The sequence below is a fragment of the Bos grunniens genome, chromosome X, assembly GCF_055505025.1.
Source record: "Bos grunniens cultivar Pamir isolate PY7600 chromosome X, Bosgru_T2T1.0, whole genome shotgun sequence".
In the NCBI taxonomy this organism is placed as follows: Eukaryota; Metazoa; Chordata; class Mammalia; order Artiodactyla; family Bovidae; genus Bos; species Bos grunniens.
The window spans coordinates 138,805,079-138,828,256 of NC_141194.1; the positions used below are offsets into that span (position 1 = coordinate 138,805,079).

General features: G+C 40.1%; 1 protein-coding gene and 1 long non-coding RNA gene across 13 annotated transcripts in view; one reads left to right on the plus strand and one right to left on the minus strand.

Annotated features, from left to right (window-relative positions):
- LOC147341489 (uncharacterized) overlaps positions 1–23,178 on the plus strand; it is a 268,296-nt gene that overhangs the window by 168,881 nt on the left and 76,237 nt on the right. The gene's annotated exons all lie outside the window — the stretch shown is intronic.
- GRIA3 (glutamate ionotropic receptor AMPA type subunit 3) overlaps positions 1–23,178 on the minus strand; it is a 310,057-nt gene that overhangs the window by 84,492 nt on the left and 202,387 nt on the right. For all 9 annotated transcript variants that reach the window (XR_015159097.1, XR_015159096.1, XM_086388204.1 and 6 more), the window contains 5 exons: positions 18,027–18,188; positions 13,790–13,957; positions 8,932–9,036; positions 7,709–7,816; positions 6,138–6,344 (listed from right to left, as the gene is read on the minus strand). Coding sequence is in view for 7 of the 9 variants with exons in the window: in XM_086388204.1 (XP_086244330.1) it covers positions 6,138–6,344; positions 7,709–7,816; positions 8,932–9,036; positions 13,790–13,957; positions 18,027–18,188 (750 nt within the window). In the remaining 2 variants the exon portion in view is untranslated. The remainder of the gene's footprint in view (positions 1–6,137; positions 6,345–7,708; positions 7,817–8,931; positions 9,037–13,789; positions 13,958–18,026; positions 18,189–23,178) is intronic.

Genomic DNA, 23,178 nt, shown 5'->3' on the forward strand with positions numbered 1-23,178 from the left:
AACCAGCCAATGGAAAGGGCTCAGAGTAAGAGTTTGCTTGTGTCTTGGCTACTTAAAGGATTTTAATCAAGCAGCTTAAGAGTAGCTGTGTGGGCTCAGTAAACACACCAAATTAGGTTTGATTTTTTTTTTTACTCACCAGTGGCAAACCCAGAGCAACTGCATTATTGGAGGGGATTTAGCTTGAGGGGATTTATAATCCTTTTCATAGGTGGGTTACCAAAGTTATAAATTTCATAAAACTTAAAACCCAACAAACTCATATGCATATGGCAGGTGATGCATTTAAGAGTCTAACAGGTTGAAGACAGAAATGACACTTGGTTTAAATGTCATTTAAAACATTTTTTTTTTTTTTGAGCTGAAAGGCTTATGTTATAGCTTAATCATCCGAAGATCTGATACAAAACTTGTGACACACCTGGAGACTACGCATAAGCAGGAGCTTGTCAGCTTTTAAAGCATTTGCTGAAAGCAAGGAGGGGAGTGAGATGAGAGGTGGAGGGTAGGCAATGCATTGGCGTGTAGTGTATAAGATATTATACATCACTGAGAGAAGAGGCAGACGTGACCTGGCCCCTCATCCCTGTATCAGCCGTAGGGTTCTAGTAGCCTTTGGCAGACAGGTTGTTTGGAAAGTTTAAATGTGTCAGAGAAAGGAGGGGGACAGAATCAAGCTAGACAATAGGAATATAATTGCTCCCTGTTGGGGGCCAGGACTGAAACGGCTTTATTGACTGTACTCTATGGGATATTTACTGTCTGCAGTTGTTGGGATCTGGAGAAAAGGATGAGGTCTATTTAAATCTCTGCAGCAACAAGCAGGGTCACAACAGGATCTCCTCGTTTCTTTATCCAGAACAGATGTCCCAGTCTGGATCTCTTGGTTAGGGCTCCTTGTCCTTGGGGAGCTCAGAGGGTTAAAAACAAAGTGAAGATAAAGGAGTGTCCCTGGAGCTGGGTAAAGGCCACGTGAGGCTGAATTTGGTTGGAAATATTTCCCCACCCTGCCTGCGCAGAATGGCAGACTTCCATGTATCATTAGTGCTCCTTCCTCGAGTTCACAGGCCTCATTTGAAGGAGAGGGGTGCTTTGATCAAACCATCAGCCCTCCTGCCAAAGCCTGGTGTAATCACCTGAAGAACAGAAGAGAATATTTGGCATCTGTTACTTCACCCTTGCTTCTCTGCCTTTTAGCTGGAAGGACAGATCGACTTTCTGTCTTTCTTAATGGAAAATGAATCTATCTTAGGATAGTGACAACCTCAGAGATAATTTCTCCTAGGGAGAGAAATGTCAGTGTGAACAGCATCTATAAAATTGCCATTCGTCCTGGGAGGGTGAAGGAGTCTGATGATATTCAGGGGGAAGTGACCTGGAATCACCTGTCCTCCACTCCATCTCCATCCCCAAGCTCTCTCTGCTGTCTTGTAAACCAGAGGTGCCAATATGAGCAATATTTTGTCTGGCCTTTCCTTTCCTTAGTTTTTAAATGCTGGGAACATAAGGAACATGGCAGCTGCCCATTGGGATGTGTCATTTTGTCAGTTAGGACCTCTTTTTGTATTAGAGCATGTCTCCTCTCAAAGGGCAGAAACCCTCAGCTGCCTACCTGGATTTTCAAATATTTCAAGTGATAAGTAGAGGTGTGTATTACATTATCTTGGTGGCTACAGATAAACAGGATGAGTATCTCAGATGGAAAAGCTCATAATCCAACTAGATTGTAAGCCCCTTGAAGGCAGGTAGGATTATCTTGCTGTAAGCAGACACCCTTAGTAAACTGAGCCAATATGACTCAGTGGACAGAGCACTGGACCACAAGTCATGAAAGCTGAGTTATAGTCTAAGCTCTGCCATGCTGTGTGGTTTTGTGACCTTATCACAATCCCTACTATTACTTTCATTCCTGTCCTATATCAGGCCTTGGTTTCCTGGTTTATCCAATGGGCAGTTCTCATGTTCAGTCCTGGCTGGTGTTCACATTTCTGTGTAAAATGAATGAGAAAGAAGGCTAAAGGATATCTAAGAGCCCTGATAGCAACACATGATATTTGGGAGCCCTGCAAACTTGCAGTCTATAGGCCACAATTGAGCTGGGGACAATTGCCATGTGGCGATGTTACAGACATCCAGCTCAAAATCAAAACTTCTAAAAGCAGGAGGAGAGTTTCAAGTCCATAATGTTCTGAAGAGCTTATATAATGGGGGCACATTGTGTCCTACTGACGCTTGTTTCAAAAATAGCCTTCTTAGCGATACAGGGTGGCCCAAACATCAACCTTGACTTGATTTTCTTTAAAGTGGGAAAAAAACCATTTAAGACTCATCTGAAAAGATCCAAAAGAGGCTGATTGGCCTCTTTCTTCTTTAACAAGTTTAATTCATTTTGACTCTTTCTTGAGGCTTCGTGGCAGATACTGAAATCTCCTTTACAAAGCTTTTTTTTCATTTCGCCTTTCTTCATTTTTTTCCTACTCTGATCTGTTTGTACATACTAAAAGTCTAAGAGAAAATGCCCTAAAGATAAAGCAGTGTCTATCTGTGTAGTTTTGTGTTATTTCAAGGAATACTTTCATGTCCTCCATCCTTTTGCTTATTAAGCACTTAGGGAAGTCACCGAGGAGGGGTATGTATGTTTCTGTCATTCTTTTTCTTAAGCAACTTACAAACTGTAAGAGACAAGGCCTGCCAGAAATGAGTGCGTGTTTTCACTTTTCTCCATTTCTATCATTGATCAAGAAGCTGTAAACTTCTCAAGGCTGAAAGATGAAAACTTCTAAATGAAGGGGAAGACATACTCAGCTTAGGTCACCCTCTCTCACTGACAGCTCTCACTCTACGCACGAGAACTACATCCATTTTTCACAGCCACACGCCTTCGAGGAAAGTGGAACTTGGCAGTCCACTCATATATAGGTTGGTGTGCAGTCAGTTCCTGGGAATCACCTTGTGTTATAATCCCAGGAAGTACCAGACACTTGTTCTAGGTTAGGGGATGGAGGAAGACATTTCTTAAGAGCCTTCCCTGGCTCTTGCTTTTATCTTGAGTAGAGAGCACTAGATGAAAAAAAAAAAAAAAATGGGTAGGCTCCTCCAGGAGAATTTTTACCTAGTCAGCAGTCGAGAGCTCGTTCCTGAATTACTAAACCAATAAGGGACTCACTAATTCTCAAGCTTCCTCACTCACACATACACAAATTGGAAAGAGGAAGAGAATGTGGAGATTAAATGGGTACAGTAGAGAGTACATGTCTGAGGAGAAACCAAAATGCACAGAAAAAACTGGTCTTTGAACAATGTCAGGAAATCAGCCTTGCTCCACATCGCTGTGTTAAACGTCCTGGACAATGCCAGGAGGGCACTGAGCTATTTACAATGCTGGACAGGCTTTCTATTGAGACAGTAGAGAGCTCTGGCAATGGAGCCCTGATGGGCTGGTAGAGTCCATGCCAGTTACTCTGCCCTAGTAGAAACAGACTGTAAATTCCTTGCCAGGCTTCTGTGGCCAAACACTCTCCCCACTGAGACTGGCTAAGGAATCAAGGGCCTTTGCAATACCTTTCAACTATGTTTTAGGATGGGATGAGTCTGCAACATGTTGACTGTTAGGCAGTAGAGGGTGATGCTTAACACAAACTTCATAGTCAGAGAACTTGGTTCAAATCACTGTGTCAGTACAAGCTGTTTGGTCTTGGCTTCAATTTGTTTCATCTGTAGAATGATGTCAATAATATTTTGAGGGTTAAGTTACATAATGCTTGTAAAGCATTTGGCACAATGTTTGGTGGTCAGTAAATATGCAACAAATGGTAGCTGATAATAATAAGAAAACTGTTATAGGTTTACCTCTCACCATGGACTCCATTTAGTGAATATTGACTGGGCATTATTACATGCCAGGCAGTGATTCATTAAAGCAAAAACTGAGCATCTCTATGTACCAGGTAATATGCTAAGTAGCAGGGGAGAGGTGTGAGCAAGACAGGTCCTCTTGAAGCCTGAGTGTTGGGCAGATGAGGGCAGATGAGAAACAGAAGACTTGATCACCAACTTGTAAAGTAAGAAGAGATGGTTCAGGGCTTCCTTCTCAGGGTCTTCAGGAAGCCTAATGAGTGCTCTGTGCTTCCTCGTAGGCCTTAGAAGTTCTTCTTTCTCATAATTGGATTCACTTGCATCTTATCTGCAGTTCGGCCCTGCCCCAGTTCCCAGGAACAGCCTGGATCCAAGACCAGAGACAATTGGCTCCAGTCCTCCCAGCTTGGGTGGGGGGGCTAAGGTTCAAATTGCCTTGCAGCTAGTCTGACTTGAGGATGGTGCCCTAGTTTTGTTGCTTGAGGTCCAATCTCATTTTAAGCCTTAATTCCCTTTTCGGGCCCTTATTTTTAGAAACGAGCTTCCGCCTTTGTGCTTGTTCCTGAGGACCAGTTCCAAAAACTTATTTAGTGACCCCAGTACTATCTTCCAATTGGAGAGCTACACCTTATTATTGTTGCTGATTTCTGTCTCTAGTGTTGGAGTCCTTATCCTAAACCTCAGTTCAATAGCTCACTTGGACATTTGCTTCTTGCCAGATTCTTCTCAAATGTCTACCCCCTAAATTCCTCTGCTTCCCCTAACCTGTTGTCTAGACAGGGACTGGTCATTGCAAGTAATAATTGTCTATTAGAACTAAACCTCTGGCAGCACTTGGCTTAGTTTTCTAGTGACTAGGTCATCCAGTGGGTGGTTCTTATGCCCAGTTTCACTTGTTTCCATATGCTTCACTGCATGGCCCAAGATCTGTCATTCCCAATCAGAGACCTTTTCAAGTTAAGCCCCTGAGAAACTCTGAAAATACTACTGCACCTCCTTTAAAAAGCCCTAACAGTATAATTCTTCTGTACTTCACCCATGGGCAAGCCCTTGCCAGAGCCATTTTGTTCATTCATGAATTCATTCATAACATATTCATTGGATTTCCATTATGTGTCAGGCCATGGGATATTGAAATGAACCAGATACGGCTTCTGTCTTCAAGGAGTTCATAGTCTAGTTGGGACAGCTGAACTCATAATACAGATTCAAAAGTTCTACGTGTTCTAAGTTGCTTCGGTTGTGTCTGACTCTTTGCGACCCTACGGACTGTATAGCCTGCCAGGCTCCTCCATCTATGGGATTCTCCAGACAAGAATACTGGAGTGGGTTGCCGTGCCCTCCTCCAGGGGATCTTCCCAACCCAGGACTCAAACTCCTGTCTCTACTGTCTCCTGCATTAGCAGGCTGGTAAAACCACTAGCGTCACCTGCGAAGCCCAGTACTATAAAGAAGCAAAAAGCAGGGGCAGCTAACCATACTGCAGATGGGTAAGTGGGATTAGGGAAGGCTTCCTGAAAGAGTTGACATCTCTGAATTCTGAAGAACTGGAGGTGGCAGTAGCCAGCTGAGGAGAGGTGAAGGTACTCCCAGGCCTGCCTTCAGGGAACAATGCATAGTTTGCTATAGCTGAGTGTGAAGGAGGAAGAGGCCCAGATGAAGCCAGAGAGGTAGGTGGGGGCCAGAAGACAAAGTGCCTTCTTTGCTATGCTAAGGAATTTGAATTTTCTCCTGATTTCTAAAGTGAGAAGTCACAATAATGCAGATTTGATTGGCCAGGGTAAGAGCAGAGGCAGGCAAGCCAAGTAAAGACTGTCAAATCGTAAGAACCATTAGTAAGATGATGATGATGGGACTGGGAAGTGTATCTGGATTTGAGAGCCAGACGAGTAGAAAAGAAAGGACATGGTGACTGGCTGGATATGAGGGGAGTAATGAGGAAAGATGATCTGCTTGTTTAGGCAACTAAGTGGGTGGTGCGTCTGCTGCCTAATACAGGAAACACACAAGGAACAGATTTTCAGTAGAGGGAAGGCTGTACTTAATATTGCAAAATAAAGTTCCCCAATTCCTCTTTCCTTTTAGTAAAATAAACCTGTCGCCCAAAGGATGCTATTGACAAGCTACCTTTACAGAATTCAACTGTAGAATGAAATGTTTTGTGTACAGGCCATATGAAGATGATACAATTGGATAAGCATTGTACTTAAAAATTAAATTTCATCTATCTTGGTTAGTTGGAAGGCATAGAAGTAAATGAAACCAAAGTGGAAAAAACTTACCCCATAGACGAGTTCCCCAACCATGCCATTCCATATCTTAGTCTCCGGATCCCTTGCACCATATTTCCCATCACCGACAATGGACAATTTGTATTTGATCCTTACATGTTTGGCTATTTCATAGGCTAAATCTACACAATAGCCTTCATATCGCTCATTTCCTTCCAGTTGCTCATGGTTCTTCTTATACATTACATATGGTGATTCCTTTGGGACCAGAAGAAAGATCAATGGGTTACTCCTATACATTTTTCTAAGAGATAATAAATGTAATAATGAAGTCTTGTTTCCCTGTGGCTATTGAGGTTTGGCGTGTTAAGAGAGCTTTTAAAAATGTTTGCTTAGTAAGCAGAAGAGCCTCGATCGACTGTTCATGGGGGCACATATTCCTTGGAGTCCTTAATCAATGATTTAAAGAAGTAGAAAGGATTTAAATCCTTTTTGAGGGTTTGAGAGAAAAATCAGTTTCCACCTAGAGAGTCTTTGATTTAGTCAAATTGGACAGAGGTATTCCCCACAGTTACATGAAGGTGAACTGCCTTTGATTTCTTGGGATTTACCATGTCAGAACTGCAGCCAGCCCTGGCAAGCCCTAGGGAAGCACTGTGATCTTTGTGAGGTCAGGGTCTGTAGCTTGTTCATTTTTATATCCTCAGGGCCTAGTATAGTACCTAGCCCAAAGTGAGTATTTGATTTGTATATTTAAACGAAAGGTAAACTTTAACTGAATCTCCATTCAGTTAATCACAATTTCAGACCTAGTGGAACAGTCATTTTTAACCTGGGTTTGGACTTCATTCAGAAATGAAACATTTTTAGAAAAACATTTCAAAATAAATGAAAATATTATTTCATATCTCAATAGTGCTTTAGATTTTTCAGAAAAGCTTTACATGGTGAATATTGCCTTGAAACATCTTATGACATGAGTAGGAGACTATTGTTATGCCTATTCCACAAGTTAAAAAATAATACAACTTGAGGCTCAGAGAAGTTGCTATTTGTACTGTTAAACTCAGGTTAGTGACAAGCCTAATATTAGAGCTCTGACCTACTCTTTCCTTTTGTCTCCCCTACAATGAAGTATTCCATTTCAGGTCTAGATGAAGCATCAGTCCATGGTATAGGGTGTTTAAGAGGATTATTATTGTTCAGTTGCTAAGTCATATCTGACTCTTTGTAACTCTATGGACTGTAGCCCACCAGGTTCCTCTGTCCATAGGATTTCCCAGGAAAGAATACTGGAGTGGGTTGCCATTTCCTTCTCCAGGGGATTTCCCCAACCCAGGAATCAAACTCGAGTGCCCTGCATTGGCAGGCAGATTCTTTACCACTGAGCCACCTAGGAAGCCCTTGTTTAAGAGGATAATGACATCTAAGACTGTTGCAAATTCCCTATTCTTTTTTTAAAAATGACATTCTTTCATCATCATGGCAAGATATTTCAAAAGGTTCCTCAGTTGACATGTTGAAAGTTTCTATTTGAAACTTTGACTATTTGAACTTGAGGTCTTTCCTCCTGGCTGAATATTGCTTTTCAACAGAAAGCCCACCTAGTCCTCTATACTTACCAGAATGGTAGTGACGACTATGGTCCGGTTCTCTGCAGATGCACTGTCATTGCTGATCTGCTGATCCGAGAAAGGCACAAACCTTTCGTACTCATTCCAGTAGCCAGCCTGGAAAGAGCAGACATTTGACCTGGTTGCCTATTTTTCACTCAAAAAGTGCTGCCTGAAATTCAAGTGCTCTTGTGGAATGAAAGTTTTTTTCAGTTGCTCGAGCTTTCCAAGGATTGAGGTCCTCTCTCCCTTTGTCTTGCCACCCCTACCAGGACCACAACACTGACACACACACAAGTGTGCTGCTAGTTCCTTCATCCTGGGGCTTCCCATCCCTGCTTTGCTTTTACTGATATTTGGTAAAATGAGTTAGCCTACTGTAGAATGATCAGGCTTTTTGATTCTTTAAACTCAGATAGCAGAAGAATCCTTTCCTTAGGACTGTAGGGAATCTGGAGTGTGGGGGATAGGGTGGGGTGAGAAACCACCAGTGGAGTATCCTGTAGAAGTGGTACCAGATATTTTATATTCTAAGGTTTTATCAAGTGACTACTAAATTCCCACCTCGTGACTATTAGTATGACAGAAGCAAAGTGGTTATTATGAAATTTAGCTGTAGAGAAAGGTACTTTGTCCAGAGTCCTTTTGGTAGGTGAGTTGGCAAAATGGAGAGATTACCTACTTTCTAATTCTTTTGCTAAAAGCATGTGTATCTTGGCAGCTTCTGTTTAAGGTAGCGGTCCCCAACCTTTTTGGTACCAGAGACTGGTTTCATGAAAGACAATTTTTCCATGGAGCCGGGGGAGAGGGGATGGTTTAGGGATGATTCGAGTGCATTACATTTATTCTGCACTTTATTTCTATTATTATTACATCAGCTCCCCCTCAGATCATCAGACATGAGATCCTGGAGGTTGGGGACCCCTGGTTTAAATAACATGCTAAAAAATTTGTAATTCCTTCCTGTATTGTAGGAAGCTGTGAATAACTCTTGAGTCTATCGCTTTTAAAGAACCAGCCTCAGAGGGAAATAGTCCTTTTACAATGTGTAGATGGAACACTTTGATTACAAGACAGCTCTGCATTGTAGCTACACTATTCACTGAATGGAAAGGCAAACAGGATGTGTGGGAATTTGCTCTGGGTGTGTTTCCTAACATGTATTTTCCTGCATCTGAAGGCTATCACTTTTTGAGTGATTTTTCACTGGGATATCTGTTTGGGTTACTTACCTTCCGAGAGCCAGTGACTTTCATTTCATACACATCGATGGTATAATTTGTCCTCCGTCCATAAGTGTCAAATTGTATGTTTCCAGTCATTCCTTGTACTTGCACCTGGTAGAAAGGGGAAAATGTAAAATTTTTAAATAGCACCACAATATTGCCTTCTAAGTTCTTTGCAATGAGGTCTATGGACAGATCTTGGAATATTAGAGAACATTTATCTTGAGCCAATGAGCTATAGCCACCAGATCAGGTCTGCACAGATCTTCATTTTCTCCCCAGTATTTTGTAAATATGGCTTTTAATGAAGCTCTTAGTGGTGTAACAGGCAATTTCTTTTTTATTAGAGTATAGTTGCCTTACAATGTTGTGTAAGTTTCTGCTGTACAGCGAAGTGAGTCAGTTATCTATTTATATCCCCTCTTTTTGCATTTCCTTCCCATATAGCTCACCACAGATCGTTGAGTAGAGGTCCCTGTGCCATACAGTAGGTTCTCATTTGGTATCTATTTTATACATAGTATCAATAGTATATATATGTCAATCCCAATCTCCTAATTCACCCCACCATCACCTCTTTCCCCCTTGGTCTCCATATATTTGTCCCTACATCTGTGTTTTTATTTCTGCTTCACAAATAAGATCATCCAAATCATTTTTCTTGATTCCACATATATGTGTTAATATATGATACTGATTTTTTTCTTTTGACAAGCAGTTTCTTATATGATACAGTAAGGGCTCTGCTACTACTTTTTCAAGGACTTGAAATGTCTACCATCAGTCTTTTCTGAAAAGAGTATCCCAAGGAGTATTCTTAACTAGGACAATGTGTTCCTCTGGACTGTGAGTTCCTTGGGGACTGTGACTGTCTTATCTTAGTATTCTCAGTGTCCAAACATAAGCTGATTTCAGTCACACGGGCTCTGAAGCTCCTGGATTCATACCATAACTTCATCACTTACTAACTGTATGACCTTGGGGATGTTCCTTAATGCTTTTGAACTTCAGTGTACTAATCTGTAAAATGGGAAAGCCTACCTATCCCACTGAGTTGTTGGGAGGATTAAATGAGCTATCCATATGTCATGTTTAGATCAGTGTCTGGCATGTGCTGAGCATTGCAATACATGTTAGCTCTATTAATAATAATAATAATTATTAATCAAAGTGAGTTTTGTTTCTAATTCTTGAGGGGTTTGCACATTTACCAACTACCATAGTAACAGGACTGAGTTTTTCCTCTTATTTAACCTATTCCTAGCTACAGACAGGTATGGAGAGCTAGGTCATGGAGGGATAATCTGTAGACTGATGAAATTTGTTAAGTTGAGGGAATCAGGAGTACTGAATGCTACAAAAAACAGAGGTGCTGGAATAGCCTGAATGTCTGGTTGGGATGCCAAATACAGAGGCGTGGATAGCATGATTTTTCCTTGGTCTGGGTCCCATATTATTAACTAATAAGAGGCTGCCTCTAATGGGTGGAGAGATTTCCTTACCTATTTTTGACAGTTCAAGGACACTGGATGAAAGACCTTCTCTAGATATGGCATTATTGTTACCCACTTGAATTACTCATCTGGTGAGTATGGGTCAAGGAATTTGCTTCAGAGAAAAAGAATCTGTCTTATTCTCCCATGATGAAAGGATGGAATACTTTTTCATCACTTATAGAAAAATGACAAGCTGTTTGTTAAGCAGGTCAGAAGTGGTAATAGGCTTGTGCAGCAGAAGAGAAAATTGATGGCAAATAGTAGTGAGCATCCTTTTAAAGGGAGGGCCCTTGTTCACCACCTATAGGAGACCATGGAATATCTGTTGAAGGAGAAATGCCCCCATGTGACTTCCTGAAGACAAGACGATTGTCCTACTGACCCAACAAACCTAAGCACTACTGTCAGCTTAGGCTTGCAGAGAAGGTGACATCATGCTTCTGGCTAAAGAAAAGATTCTTTGTTGAGGGATGGTTCTGATGTATGCATGAGGGATGGGTCTGTGATGCATGAAGGGTTCTTTACACTCTATTTTGAGCATTGAACTCTGGGAGAGGAGATAGGTAGGGTAGAGACACTGGCAGAGGAACATATTAAGGAAATCCTTCATTGCTGTAAATAGCAAAGGCTTCCAGTCTCATTAAGAATTGTATATTTCTAAAGATTCAGCCTATCTGAGCATGATCTGCAAACTGGACAACAGCCTAGACTGATCAGAGCTTTTGGTGAGCACAAGTCGAATTGGACTACCACTCCGAGAGAAGTCTATTTTTAAGGATATGAATGTCAGTGACAGTTTCCCAATCCTCTCCACCCTGCACCTCAGGCTATATTAGGTGCTTCTCCTCTGGGTTCCCATAGCACTCCATGTGGAACTTCACCATAACATTTAAATCATCTATGTATTTCCGCCTCCCCTGCTAGACTGGGAGCATCTAAAGATGGAAAGGCATTCTTTTTCTGTGTTCTTGGCAACGAATCCAGAGCCTGGGATAAAGCAGGGTTCAATAAATGCTTATTGAACCAGTGGACAATTTTCAATGACTTAGAATTGTGACATATTTCAGTAGACCATGCTAAGGCTAATCTTTGCACTGTTGGTAGATTGTAAGGATAATCGTTACCCGATCTGCAAGTGGCTGTAAGGTTTTCAAAAGCACTTCTTTACATATTAGCAATTTAAATATGAGTTCCCTCATATTATTTCATGTTTGCATATTAACTTGGAGCCTGATACATAGTCGTTGGTACTCAGTAAATATTTGTTAAATGAATGGTGTGATTATTTATTCATTAAAACAGGCCCTTTCGGAGCCTCTATCAGGCAATGATTTTGTTTGCCAGATTTCTTTGAAGGAAGAAAATGATTGATTGAGCAACAACTATGTGCTAGTCACAATGAGGAATGCTTTTACATCATGCATTCTCACTTTTAATTAACTTAAATAAAATGGAATTTCTTTTAATATGGTCAAGTCTTTAGTGCTTTAGGCCATCCTCTCTAGCAGTCCTCTGAAAACCAATCATTTGTCACAAGGTAACAGGTACTTTGGGAAGAAGCTGATACTGTCCAGCCCCTCTGAAGCCATAGGCTGGCCTACGGAAAGAGGAAAAACATCCTTCCTGCTGAGTGTCTGATCATGAGGGCCTGGGGAGGAAGGTTACCTACCTGGCTTACAGCTTGAGCTTTATCAGTGAGTCAGACATTCAGAAACAATTTGTGCCATAATATGATTAATCTAATTTTTGTCTTGCCAAATTCATTTTTCATCCTTCGCTCTGGTAGCTAGTTTTGTATTGGGAGTAGAGAGTCATTTGTGTCATGAATGGGGAGTCAACTGGAGATGCTGGCACTTGCCCCTTGAGGTTTTTGTTGATGAAAACTCCTTTTGATTCACTCCGAGGGAGTTTTATATTTCACTCATCATTATGTTTCACCTGACAATACAAATCTTGTAACAGCTATGAAGGTTGAATTTAATTAACTGCTCTTCAAAAATTGTGCAGTGCTACCTCCATAAAACTACACTCAGGGCATTTGTTAGAGAACTGACATAATGACATAAAAATCTGCATGATGGGAGAATGAGTCATATCTCTTTCTTGGAGAGACACACAGGGGCTACTAACCCTTTTTGATTGAATGCTTCCAACTTGGCAAATTGAAGGCAGCAGTAAGAGAGCCAACTACACAAAATGATGTATGTTATGAGGCCATTACAGGCTCTTCGTTGCTGGGTTGTGCACAGAATTCTTTTATCATTGTTGATCTCTTTGTTGATTTGGATATTCCAAACATCAGGATAATTAAAGGAGAAATAAGAGAGTCTTGTACTGCTGAAGGCTCATTTTAATGCAAGCAGGCGTATGTAGCATAACACAAAATATTCAGGAAAGATCTTTTGCTTGGAAAGCTGCACTGAATGGGTGATGCTCCTTCTAGTGTGAATAATGGAATCTGTTCAAAGGATACTGCTCAAAGCCTGAAATGCTCTCCCACCCAGTAACTACTAAAAACAAATGACCTATTTGACTGTCTAGCCATTGATTCCTTGTATTTTTCTTTAGGATTTTTCTCTAAGGCATTGGGGAAAAGCCTCTTAAGTAGGTGTAAAAAGGGATCGTATTCCTGCCTCTCACCTTGTAGAATATAGTATTACAGGTTCTTTTTGACAATAGAAACACTATCACCCTGGCTCTATTCCACAGTCCATCCAGGATAATAATTGGCTGATAAGTCAGGATGCCAGTAAGGTCTACCTTGAAGATACGAGCTTCCTAGAGAATACCCTAGTCCCCCTAAGTAATGTCATTTTCTGGAAAGCCTGAATTTTTGGAAAGCCATTTTCATGTTTAATCTGCAACTTTCAAGGATATTGAGCTTGATTTACTCTCCACGCCATAGTAAGAATGAAATATTCATTTGCCTTAAATTTACTGATACCATTTCTTAAGCTTCAAGGAAGAACCTTTTAGTTTTAGATGCCTAGATTTTGATGAATAAATATAGATGCTTATCTTTCTGTACACTTTGAACAGTCTATAGACTCTGATCCTCTTCCTTTTAGGGTGTCTTTTCTCAGGATTGATGGCCTTTTGGGTCTTTACAAGGTACCCCCAGCTTCCCTGGTGGCCCAGATGGTAAAGAATCCACCTGCAATGCAGGAGACATGGGTTCAATCCCTGGGTTGGGAAGATCCCCTGGAGAATGGACTGGCGACCCACTCCAGTAGTCTGGCCTGGAGAATTCCAAGGAAGAGGAGCCTGGTGAGCTATAGTCCATAGGGTGGCAAAGAGTTGGACACAACTCAACGACTTTCACTTTCACTTAAGGTACTCCCACCCCAATTACCCATTGTGGGCATTACCATTTTCAGAGCTCTCTCAATATCAATTCCTTGACTCCAGGGCACAGCAGGGTTTGCTAAGCAGTCTCCAGCACTGCCTCTCCGGGACACGTCCACTCGCTGCCTCCTCAGGTAGCGGAAAGCTTCTGCTATGACCAGTATTGCGTCGTGCGTCAGTGCAGAAGTGTACTGAAATGGACGTATGGAAAACAAGACATCATGACAAATGAGGCTCTCCAAACTCGCCTCATTCCTTATTTTCATTCATTTCCAACTCTTGTTCTATGAACTCACCCTCTTAATTATTTGAATCAATGGATCTCTCTGGGCAAGCCTGACTTTGATCCATTCTAGAATGATGCAGCTTACCTCATGTGCACACAGGTTAAGATTATTAAGATCAAATTGCTCAAGGGAATCGCTCTCTGGTTCTCAATGCTGTGTTTTGTATTGAGTGAGTGACTACTAAAAAGGCCAGGTCCTTTATAGAGAGTGAAATATGTGGGAAGTTAAAGGATGGCATATGTAGATTGGAGAGGAAATAGCATATCCTAAAGCAAGGTTGGGTTATTGCTGTTTCTAATAGAAAATTCAGATCTGGTGTTTACTTAGGGGAAAATGGAAATAGCTAAGTTAGACAGCTTGAAATTAATTTGGAGGGAAACATTAATCATTTCTGTCTGGACCATGTTTCTGGTGAACTGGGACTTCTGGCCAGCAATAAATCAGTTTTTGTTTCCTGGGGAAGGCGGTGAGGGGGAGGGTAGCGAAATCTAAAGCTGGTTTTCGATGGTATAAAATTACAATTGTTATTGAGTTTTAAATCTGATAATGTTGACAATTCATAGGCAATGCTTCATGATGCTACCTTTTCCAGGCAAGAACAGTTTCAAGAACAGTTACTGTCTATTCCTTGGATAAACTGTACTGATATGCTCTACTAAGGATGAGGCCAGTCATTTAACACAAGGGATTTGATTATCTGCAGTTGACATGGTGGATGCCTTTTCATTAACTGAATCAACAAAGTATGATTAAAATAAGCTGGCCCCTGTTTTGCAGGGGTGACAAATACTGGTAGAATATAGAACTCTTGATTTTTTTAAAAAATGAAACTAAAAATGCCCTAGAGGGAATTGTCTCTCTATATAGTATGTCCCTATACAATTGTGAGTGAATACATTGTCGTCCTTAGAACTATCAACTTACTTTTCTGACTTTTCTCAAGTTACTTTTCTTATATCAATTATGACAGTAACAAGGGACATATGTTCTTTCATGAAAAAAACAATCTGCAAACTACATACAGCCAACATGGCAGTGATTTTTTTCCAGCTGACTGCATAAATTGTCAGCAATCTTTCTATAGTCCTCTCCCAGCCATGCCAAAATAGCTATTTAATTTTCTACTTTTTTAGCTTCTACTTACTAATGTGTGAGTATCTAAAAAAAGCCCCCAAAAGAAATGTTCATAAAATATAGACTAAATTAAGCATCAGAATTTTAATTTCTACACAACTTTATTTCCTGATCAAAAATATTGTCCGTCATTTTCTAAAGCAGACTTTTTGTCTGACTGATATAGAGCAAGGTCCCATAATGGGTACTGCAAGTCAAAGTAATCTGAAAGTTGTAACCATCTATTGAAATATTCCATTTTTCTAAGTTATTTGAAGGGTTTGCTTATAAGCCTGAACAGTTCTTCTCAGTAAATTCTGAGAATTTTGCATCATACATACTATGAGTTATCAATGGATAATCCAGAGCTGAGATTGTCTTCTTTCTCTTTTGTACAACTTCTACAGCTTCTAAACAGGCATAAATGACTCTTTAGTACCCTTTTCAGACTTTTACTCTTGTCCATTTTTTTGTGTGCCTAACATAGTGTCTGACACACTGTAGATACCCCTAAAATATTGACTAAATGAATTGTTTCCTTCTACCTATTGCCTGCTAAATCTAAGGATGGCAAAACAGTGGATTGGCAGTTATATGGAAATATGTTTGTATAAGCTCACCCAGATGTATGGGCAGATTTAGCCCATAAAAAGACTTGATTCATTAAAGAAGTGCAAATCAAACCATTGGGAGATATTACCTCAGACCTATGAAAATGGCTGTTGTCAAAAAGACAACAGTAAGCACTGGTGAGGATGGAAGAAAAGGGAACGCTCATGCACTGCTGACAGGAATGTAAATTGGCTTAGTCACTGTGAAAAACAATATGGAGGTTCCTCAAAAAATTCAAAATAGAACTGCCATATGATCTAGCAATTCCACTCTTGGGCATATATCTGAAGGAAATAAAATCACTGTCTCAAAGAAATATCACATCCCCCATGTTCACTGCAGCAGTATTTACAATAGTGAGCACACGGAACAAACCTGTGTCCATCAAATCATCAAATGGTGAATGGATAAGGAAAGAAAGTGATACATATCATGCACATATATACTCATACGTCAACTATATTTCAGTAAAAATATACATGCACGCACAGAACACAATGCAGCATACTCAATAATCCATCAAAAGCAAGAAATCCTACAATTTTTGATAGGCAGATGCCATTATGCTAAGTGAAATATGTCAGATAGAGAAAGACAAATACTATATGATCTCACTTATATGTGGATCCTCCCTCAAAATGAACTCATTAGAAACAGAGAACAGAGGTGAGGGCTGGGGAACAGGGAAAAATGAATGAAGGTGGTCAAAAGGTATAAACTTCCAGTTATAAGATTGATAAGTTCTGGGACTGTAACGTATATCATGGTGACTATAGTTAATAATATTGCCTTGTAAATATTTTTGAAAGTTGCGAAGAGAATAGATTTTAAAAGTTCTCATCATGAGAAAAAACTGTAACTGTGGTGGTCACGTTAACTTATTGTGGTGATCATTTTGCAATATATACATATATCAAATCATTATGTTGTGTACTTAAAACTAATACAATGTCACATGTCAGGCGTACCTCAATAAAAAAATAAAATCATCATCTTAAAAAAGAGATTTGACTACAAACGATTTATCATAGGAATTGTGGCCATATTTACTGAAACATATGAGGCCACTGGAAAAATCTGGCACATATGAAGTAATCGCTACAATCACAGAGGACCACTTAACTACTGCATGGCTTAGATTATTTTTTTAAAAGGTGTTTAACTTATAACTTACAACTTTTCTAGAATATATCAATTGCACAAGGTAAGGTCGCACTTGTCTTATGTTGATGTGACCTATACAGGGTGATCCTGCATGGATGATTCAGAATGTCTCTCTTTTCTGTCTATGTGCCTATTGTTCCTCTTGATTGTATTCTTCCCAGGGAGGAAAGATGTGAGTATGAGCACCTCCAGACCATAAGAAAGGAAATGTCCCCTCCCCTTTCCTTTTTTAGGGAAGGGCCTTGAACCTTGGCTCTACTTTGATTCCTCATCTAGATCACAAGGATCCCATATTCATGGTACATACATGCGTTCACTGTATCAGGAAGGAAGAATTTAAAGTCTGTTTCATACTTAAATCAATGCACTAAGGGAATGGGTTACTTAAAATTCATTGGAAAGATCCTTTGTGTAACATGAATAACTTTCCCCCATTTATCTGTTTTAATTGCTGATTTTAAAATAATAGGATTTCTAGCCATAGGGGAACACGAATGAAAAATGTGCACTTTAAGCATAACTTTCTGCTTTTAATGTTCTTATCTTGATTTCGTGAAAACAAGCAACTTAGGTAATCTAATTATTTAAAGACACTTTTGTAGGCAGGAAAACATTTCCATTCAATATATACATAGGCAACACATACTCTGTATTAGAACCTAATTCACTTGGGTGTTCTGAGATTCATGAAACTTATTAACACAAAGCAATCACATCAATAATGTAAAATCTAATTTTCCATTTCAGACTATCAATTTTCCTTACCTATTCCCACTGCCCTCACCCTTTGTCCAATTTAGGTTCTTGTAAAATTGTAAGTTATAAGCATATTAAAAATAAAATTCATTAACAAATTAAGTTACCATTTCCAAACACTGGGTTTAAAAGACCTCCTTCTAATAGCTTCTTTATTTGCGAATTTAGTTTTCAAATGCAGGAGCATCACCTGCAGTTGTGTTTTAGCATCCTTGAAACACTTCTGAGGGACAACCACTTGATCACCGGATGGCCATAAATATATAAAGGCCATACTAAGACGCTCTGGAAAGCTGGCCTAAGGTTTCTACCTGCTGTGGAACATTACCTTTAGTGGTGCGTTCTTGGCTTCAGGAAATTCCCTTTCATCCAGCCTCACCCAGCGCTGAATGAACTGCTGAACCATAGGGTTTTCATTGTTGACAATCTGGAATCCTGTAATGTTGGCTCCCCCATGCATGACTCTTTCTAGCAAAATATCGGTAAAACCCTAGAAAGAGATTGAGAGAGACTTGTGATTGTGAGAGGTCATGCATTCTTACTCATTGTATCTGTTACAATGCTAAGGAAGAAATGAAAGTTCCTTTCCCAAGATCCTTCTTTAGCAATCAAAAAAACTCTGGACAGATGGTTATATGTCAATTATATCTCAACAAAAACCAAAATCACAACAAACAAACAACTCCTGATACAGACAAATTCTTAGGGCACTCTGAAACTACAGGCATGATGGAGAAAATATACATCCTTCCATTTTAGTGCCCATGTTTTTATTTAGTTAGTGACTGAAAGGACAAACATCAGAGTCAATTTTAAGTGAATGTTTTTATTTCTTTCATTTACCTATATATTTTTAAATCTTTCTTCAATGAATACAAATACAATGATTCATATAACTGGAAACTGTTCAAAAAGTGGGCCCTAGCTAACATGCCAAATACAGCAGATTGCTTTTCAGATTTGAATGATGAGTAATTTCAACATTTGTAATTTACAAAAATGCCAAAGAGTGAAACTGACAGCTTGGTTGTATGTGATGGTACAAACCCCAGGGTATGTCTCACATGAGTCCATGAATGAGTTTTGACAGCTACTTCATAGCATCCACCATTTTCTTCTTTTGTTCTGGTTTCTGTCTGTTGTCTCTGCCACCTAAGCCTCCTGAAGGAATCTCTTCATGTTCATATCATGCCATCTTCACCTGGGTATCACCAGTTCCACTGGGCATTGCTATTTTCTGAGATACCTCTCCCAGGAGTTCTGCTATTTCTGCTGGATAATTGGCTCTTGCTAGTTGCTTTTGATCCCCTTAGGTCCTCAGTGGGTTGGAGCCAATATTTATACTCATAAATAAATTTAAAGAATTCTTTCCCCTGCCTTTAGATTTTCCTCCCCAATATTTACATATAAAATTGTTTCAAAAATAAAGTTGAAAGAATTATACAGTGAAAATGAAGTAGTCACTTCAGATTTCACAATTAACATTTTTCTATCCATCCATCAATCCATTTCATTTTTTGGATGCTTTTCCAAAGAAAGTTGCAAATGTTAGAATACTTCATACCAAAGACTTCAGCATATAGGTCATTAAGTAGAGTTCAGTGCTTGAAGTTTTCATCCTTCCTTTCCTTCCTTCTTCTGCTGCTGCTTCTTTTTTTTAAAGGCTTTCTTTTTAAAGTCTTTATTGAATTTGTTACAATATTGCTTTCATTTTTTACATTTTGGTTTTTTGGGCTCAACGCATGTGAAATCTTAGTTCCCCAATCAGGACTGAACCCACATCCCCTGTATTGGAAGGCAAAGTCTTAACCACTGAACTACCATGGAAACCCCCATTTCTTTCTCTCTTTTGATAAAATTTACATCCAATAAAATGCACAAGTCTTAAATATACCACTCAGTGGGTTTATAAATGCATACACTATATTACTTAAATCCCTACTAGTTCTCAAAAGTTTTCTTTTTTTGCATTCTAAGTTTTCATTGAAGTATAATAATCATATAGAAAAGTGCACACATCTTTAAGTATAGGCTGATGAATTTTCACAAACTGAACGCATGAATGTAACCAATACCCAGAAGTCCCGCTCTTGTATGCCTCTCTAGTTACCATTCTGATGCCTGCTTCTTTTAATTCTCTGTTTCTTTAATATGGGCAACAAGGCAGTCGTAGAAAATACTTTAGTGAAGCAGCGTTTTCAGTTATTACTCCTCACCCCATTCCTCTTCCTTTCATATGTGGGATATGAGCCAAAGAGTTTGCATCACTGAGAACTATTCCTTCTTTCCAATGATCACAAGATGTTTTTAAAATGAATATTAACTTGTTAGGATGAGTTTTCTCCCAAAGGTCTCCTTCCTGAAATAAACAAAGACTCAATGATTTCTCCCATGTGTTCCCCTTTGCACAACAATGAGCAGAAAGGCTTGCTTGTGTGTAAAGGCATGAAGAGGCTCCAGATGCGGCTTAAGCCTAACTATTATCCAACTCCCAACTCTCACCCCCTAAACATACATACAAATAGAAAGCCGAGGATAAAACTTCAACAAATGGCTTTAAGTCATTTGCTGTACCAAACCATGTTTGCAAGTTAAAAAGTATTACACAAGAGCATTGAGCAACTGTCCATCTGTCTGCTGGTGGGGGCTCTCTGGTGTTGGCCTGAAAGAGGGAGCCCCTTTCTTTGAAAGAAAAGAGTTAAGAAAGCTTCTGCCACCATCTTGGTCCCCAGGGTCAATGGTCATAGTCTGCTCTAGGAAATAGTATTTCCTGTACCGTTTATACTTTGGATAAGCCTCACACTCCCATTTCCTTCATACTATAGCATGTTCAAATGGCAACACAGGATTAACAACAGGGAGGGCGAGAGAAAGGATCCCAGAAATCTCACATCTGCCTTAAGGCATAAGAGCCAGCACTTCAGTCTTGTTACTCACCACAGCACCCCCCAGAAACATTTTACCTCACTATCTTTTTCTCAGCAGAGACACTAAAAGGAGGGGTCCAATTCAAATTTACCTCACCAGTCACCTCCACTTACTTCCATAAGGCTTTGGCTCTGCCACACAGGCCCCATATATTCCCGCTTGGCTGTCTTCCTGCCTGTTAAACATACTGTAATTTGGAAGTATCTCCAGAAGAACACTCTGCACTCATGTTTCTACCTCATAGCAACCATATCACTAAGGACCTAGAAGTTTCTCAGTCAGCCCATGTTTTATGACACACATAGCTGGGATTACGTTCTGGCACTTCTCAGACTGGAATAGCCTGGAATGCATCCTTAGCAGCACAAATCAACCCAGGGGAAGGTCACCTCAAATGGCTTGTTCGTCTGGCAAGACCTCCACAACATTAGCTCTTGCCAACTGCCCTGAGGGCTTAAACCCATCCACATGGGCAGAAAGCCTAACACAGCCCCATGGACAAAATGGAGAGAGAAGTGTGGTAGAAAAAGCAGAGGGACTTCCCCTGGTGGTCCAGTGGTTAATACTCTGTGTTTCCACTGCAAGGGGGCACGGGTTTTATCCCTGGTCGAGGAACTAAGATCCTGCAAGCCGCACAGTGCGGCCAAAAACAAAACAAAACAATACAAAAAACAAACAAAAAAAGGAGGTAATAGAATTTAGGAAGATGAAAGGAGAGATCTTGCTGCTAAAGGGCAAAAGTAGGCTGGCTCCTGGGCCTAACTCTGCCTCTGTCCTATTTGTGTTCCGTTTGTTTGCGATCTCTTATCAGATTCTACAGCTTGAATGTTGCCCCGGTGCCCAGCATTTAGATGCAGTGAGTCACAGTTCTCAAGGTGGAGATAATCAAGGCTGGATTTTCCCTAATCCCTCTGAAAAAAACACGAATGCAGCAGAGCTAACCAACAATTATCAAGGACATAAAAGGGAAAAAGAGAAATCAGGCAAATGGTAGAGAAGGGGATGTAAAGAAAGCTGCTCTGGCTAAAGGCAGGAGTTGCTCGTCCTTCTATTTCTAACACTTTTTTTTTTTTTTAAAGAATTTTCTTTTGATATCAACTATTGTTAAATTCCATGATTCAAATGCCACTGACAGTCCACAGGATTGTAAAAATTGAAGCTTGATTCTTTCTATAGCCTCTTCAGACATACACTAATGCAACAGAGCTGACATCTAACACATAGGAGGGGAAAGGAGGAAAGAGAGAAAAGGCGGATGGCAATTCAGAGAGAGGGTCTGTTTAAAGGGCAGTTTTGGTTGGATTCTGGTCTATCTCCTCCTCCTATTTGAAGGCATTGCAGCATCCTATAATAATCTTTGGATTTTTATGGTTATGACACTTGTAACGCTAAAGGCAGGCTGAGGATCCCCCCAAACCAATGTAAAGACACACAGCAGAGGTGATGATACAACATCCAGAAAGGAAAATGGAATCAATGAAAGAGTGGGGGTAAGTGTATGAAGATGGATGTTAGGAGAGAAGTACAGACTGAGGGGCAGGGGCTAGCTCTCCTGCTCCTAATTTTCCTATCCCATTATTATTATTATTATATTTAAAACCAGGGTCTTACCTGATAGCTCAGTTGGTAAAGAATCCACCTGCAATGCAGGAGACCCTAGGTCAGGAAGATCCACTGGAGAAGGATAGGCTACCCACTCCAGTATTCTTGGGCTTCCCTTGTAGCTCAGTTGCTAAAGAATCTGCCTGCAATGTGGGAGACCTGGGTTCGATTCCTGGGTTGGGAAAGATCCCCTGGAGAAGGGAAAGGCTACCCACTCCAGTATTCTGGCCTGGAGAATTCCATGGACTGTATAGTCCATGGGGTTGCAAAGACTCAGACATGACTGAAACCAATAATACTAAATTTAGTTTTAAAAATCAAACTGGAGATTTAACATATCTTTCTCAATTATTGGCAAAGCAAATAGAAACCAAAGACACAGAAATGGAAAGATTATAATAATAACATTTGGATTCAAGAGATTATCCCATTATTTTAAAGCATTTCACCCATTCATTACCTCTGGTTAGATCTCCTCCTTAGGCTGGTGAATCACAGTCTTCAAGGTGGGAAAGTTGAGACTGACTCTCTTAAAACCTCTCAAAAGACATTAACACAAAATAAATGATCAACAAACATGGATGGTAAAGAAAAAAAGTGGAAGAAAGATGGAAGTTAGGAGAGAGGAGATGGCTAAGAAGGGAGATTTTGCTGGTTCCTGATCCACCTCCAATATCTATCCTATTGCTTATTTCTCGAAAAAGTTTCTAGAGTCTATTGTCATGTAAAACCATAGTTGAGAACTGGGGCTTAAGGCTACCCACAGCTTCAGTGAAATAACTAATGCAACAAAAGTGACCAGCAAACATACATTAAGGAGGCAGGAAAAAAGAAAGAGGAGTGGTGGGAACCGATAGTGTGTTAATAAAAGATGGATTCTGGCTAAAAAGTAAGAGGTGCCAGGCTACTGGTTTTCTCTGCTATCTGAATTTAAGACACTGCATTTTCCT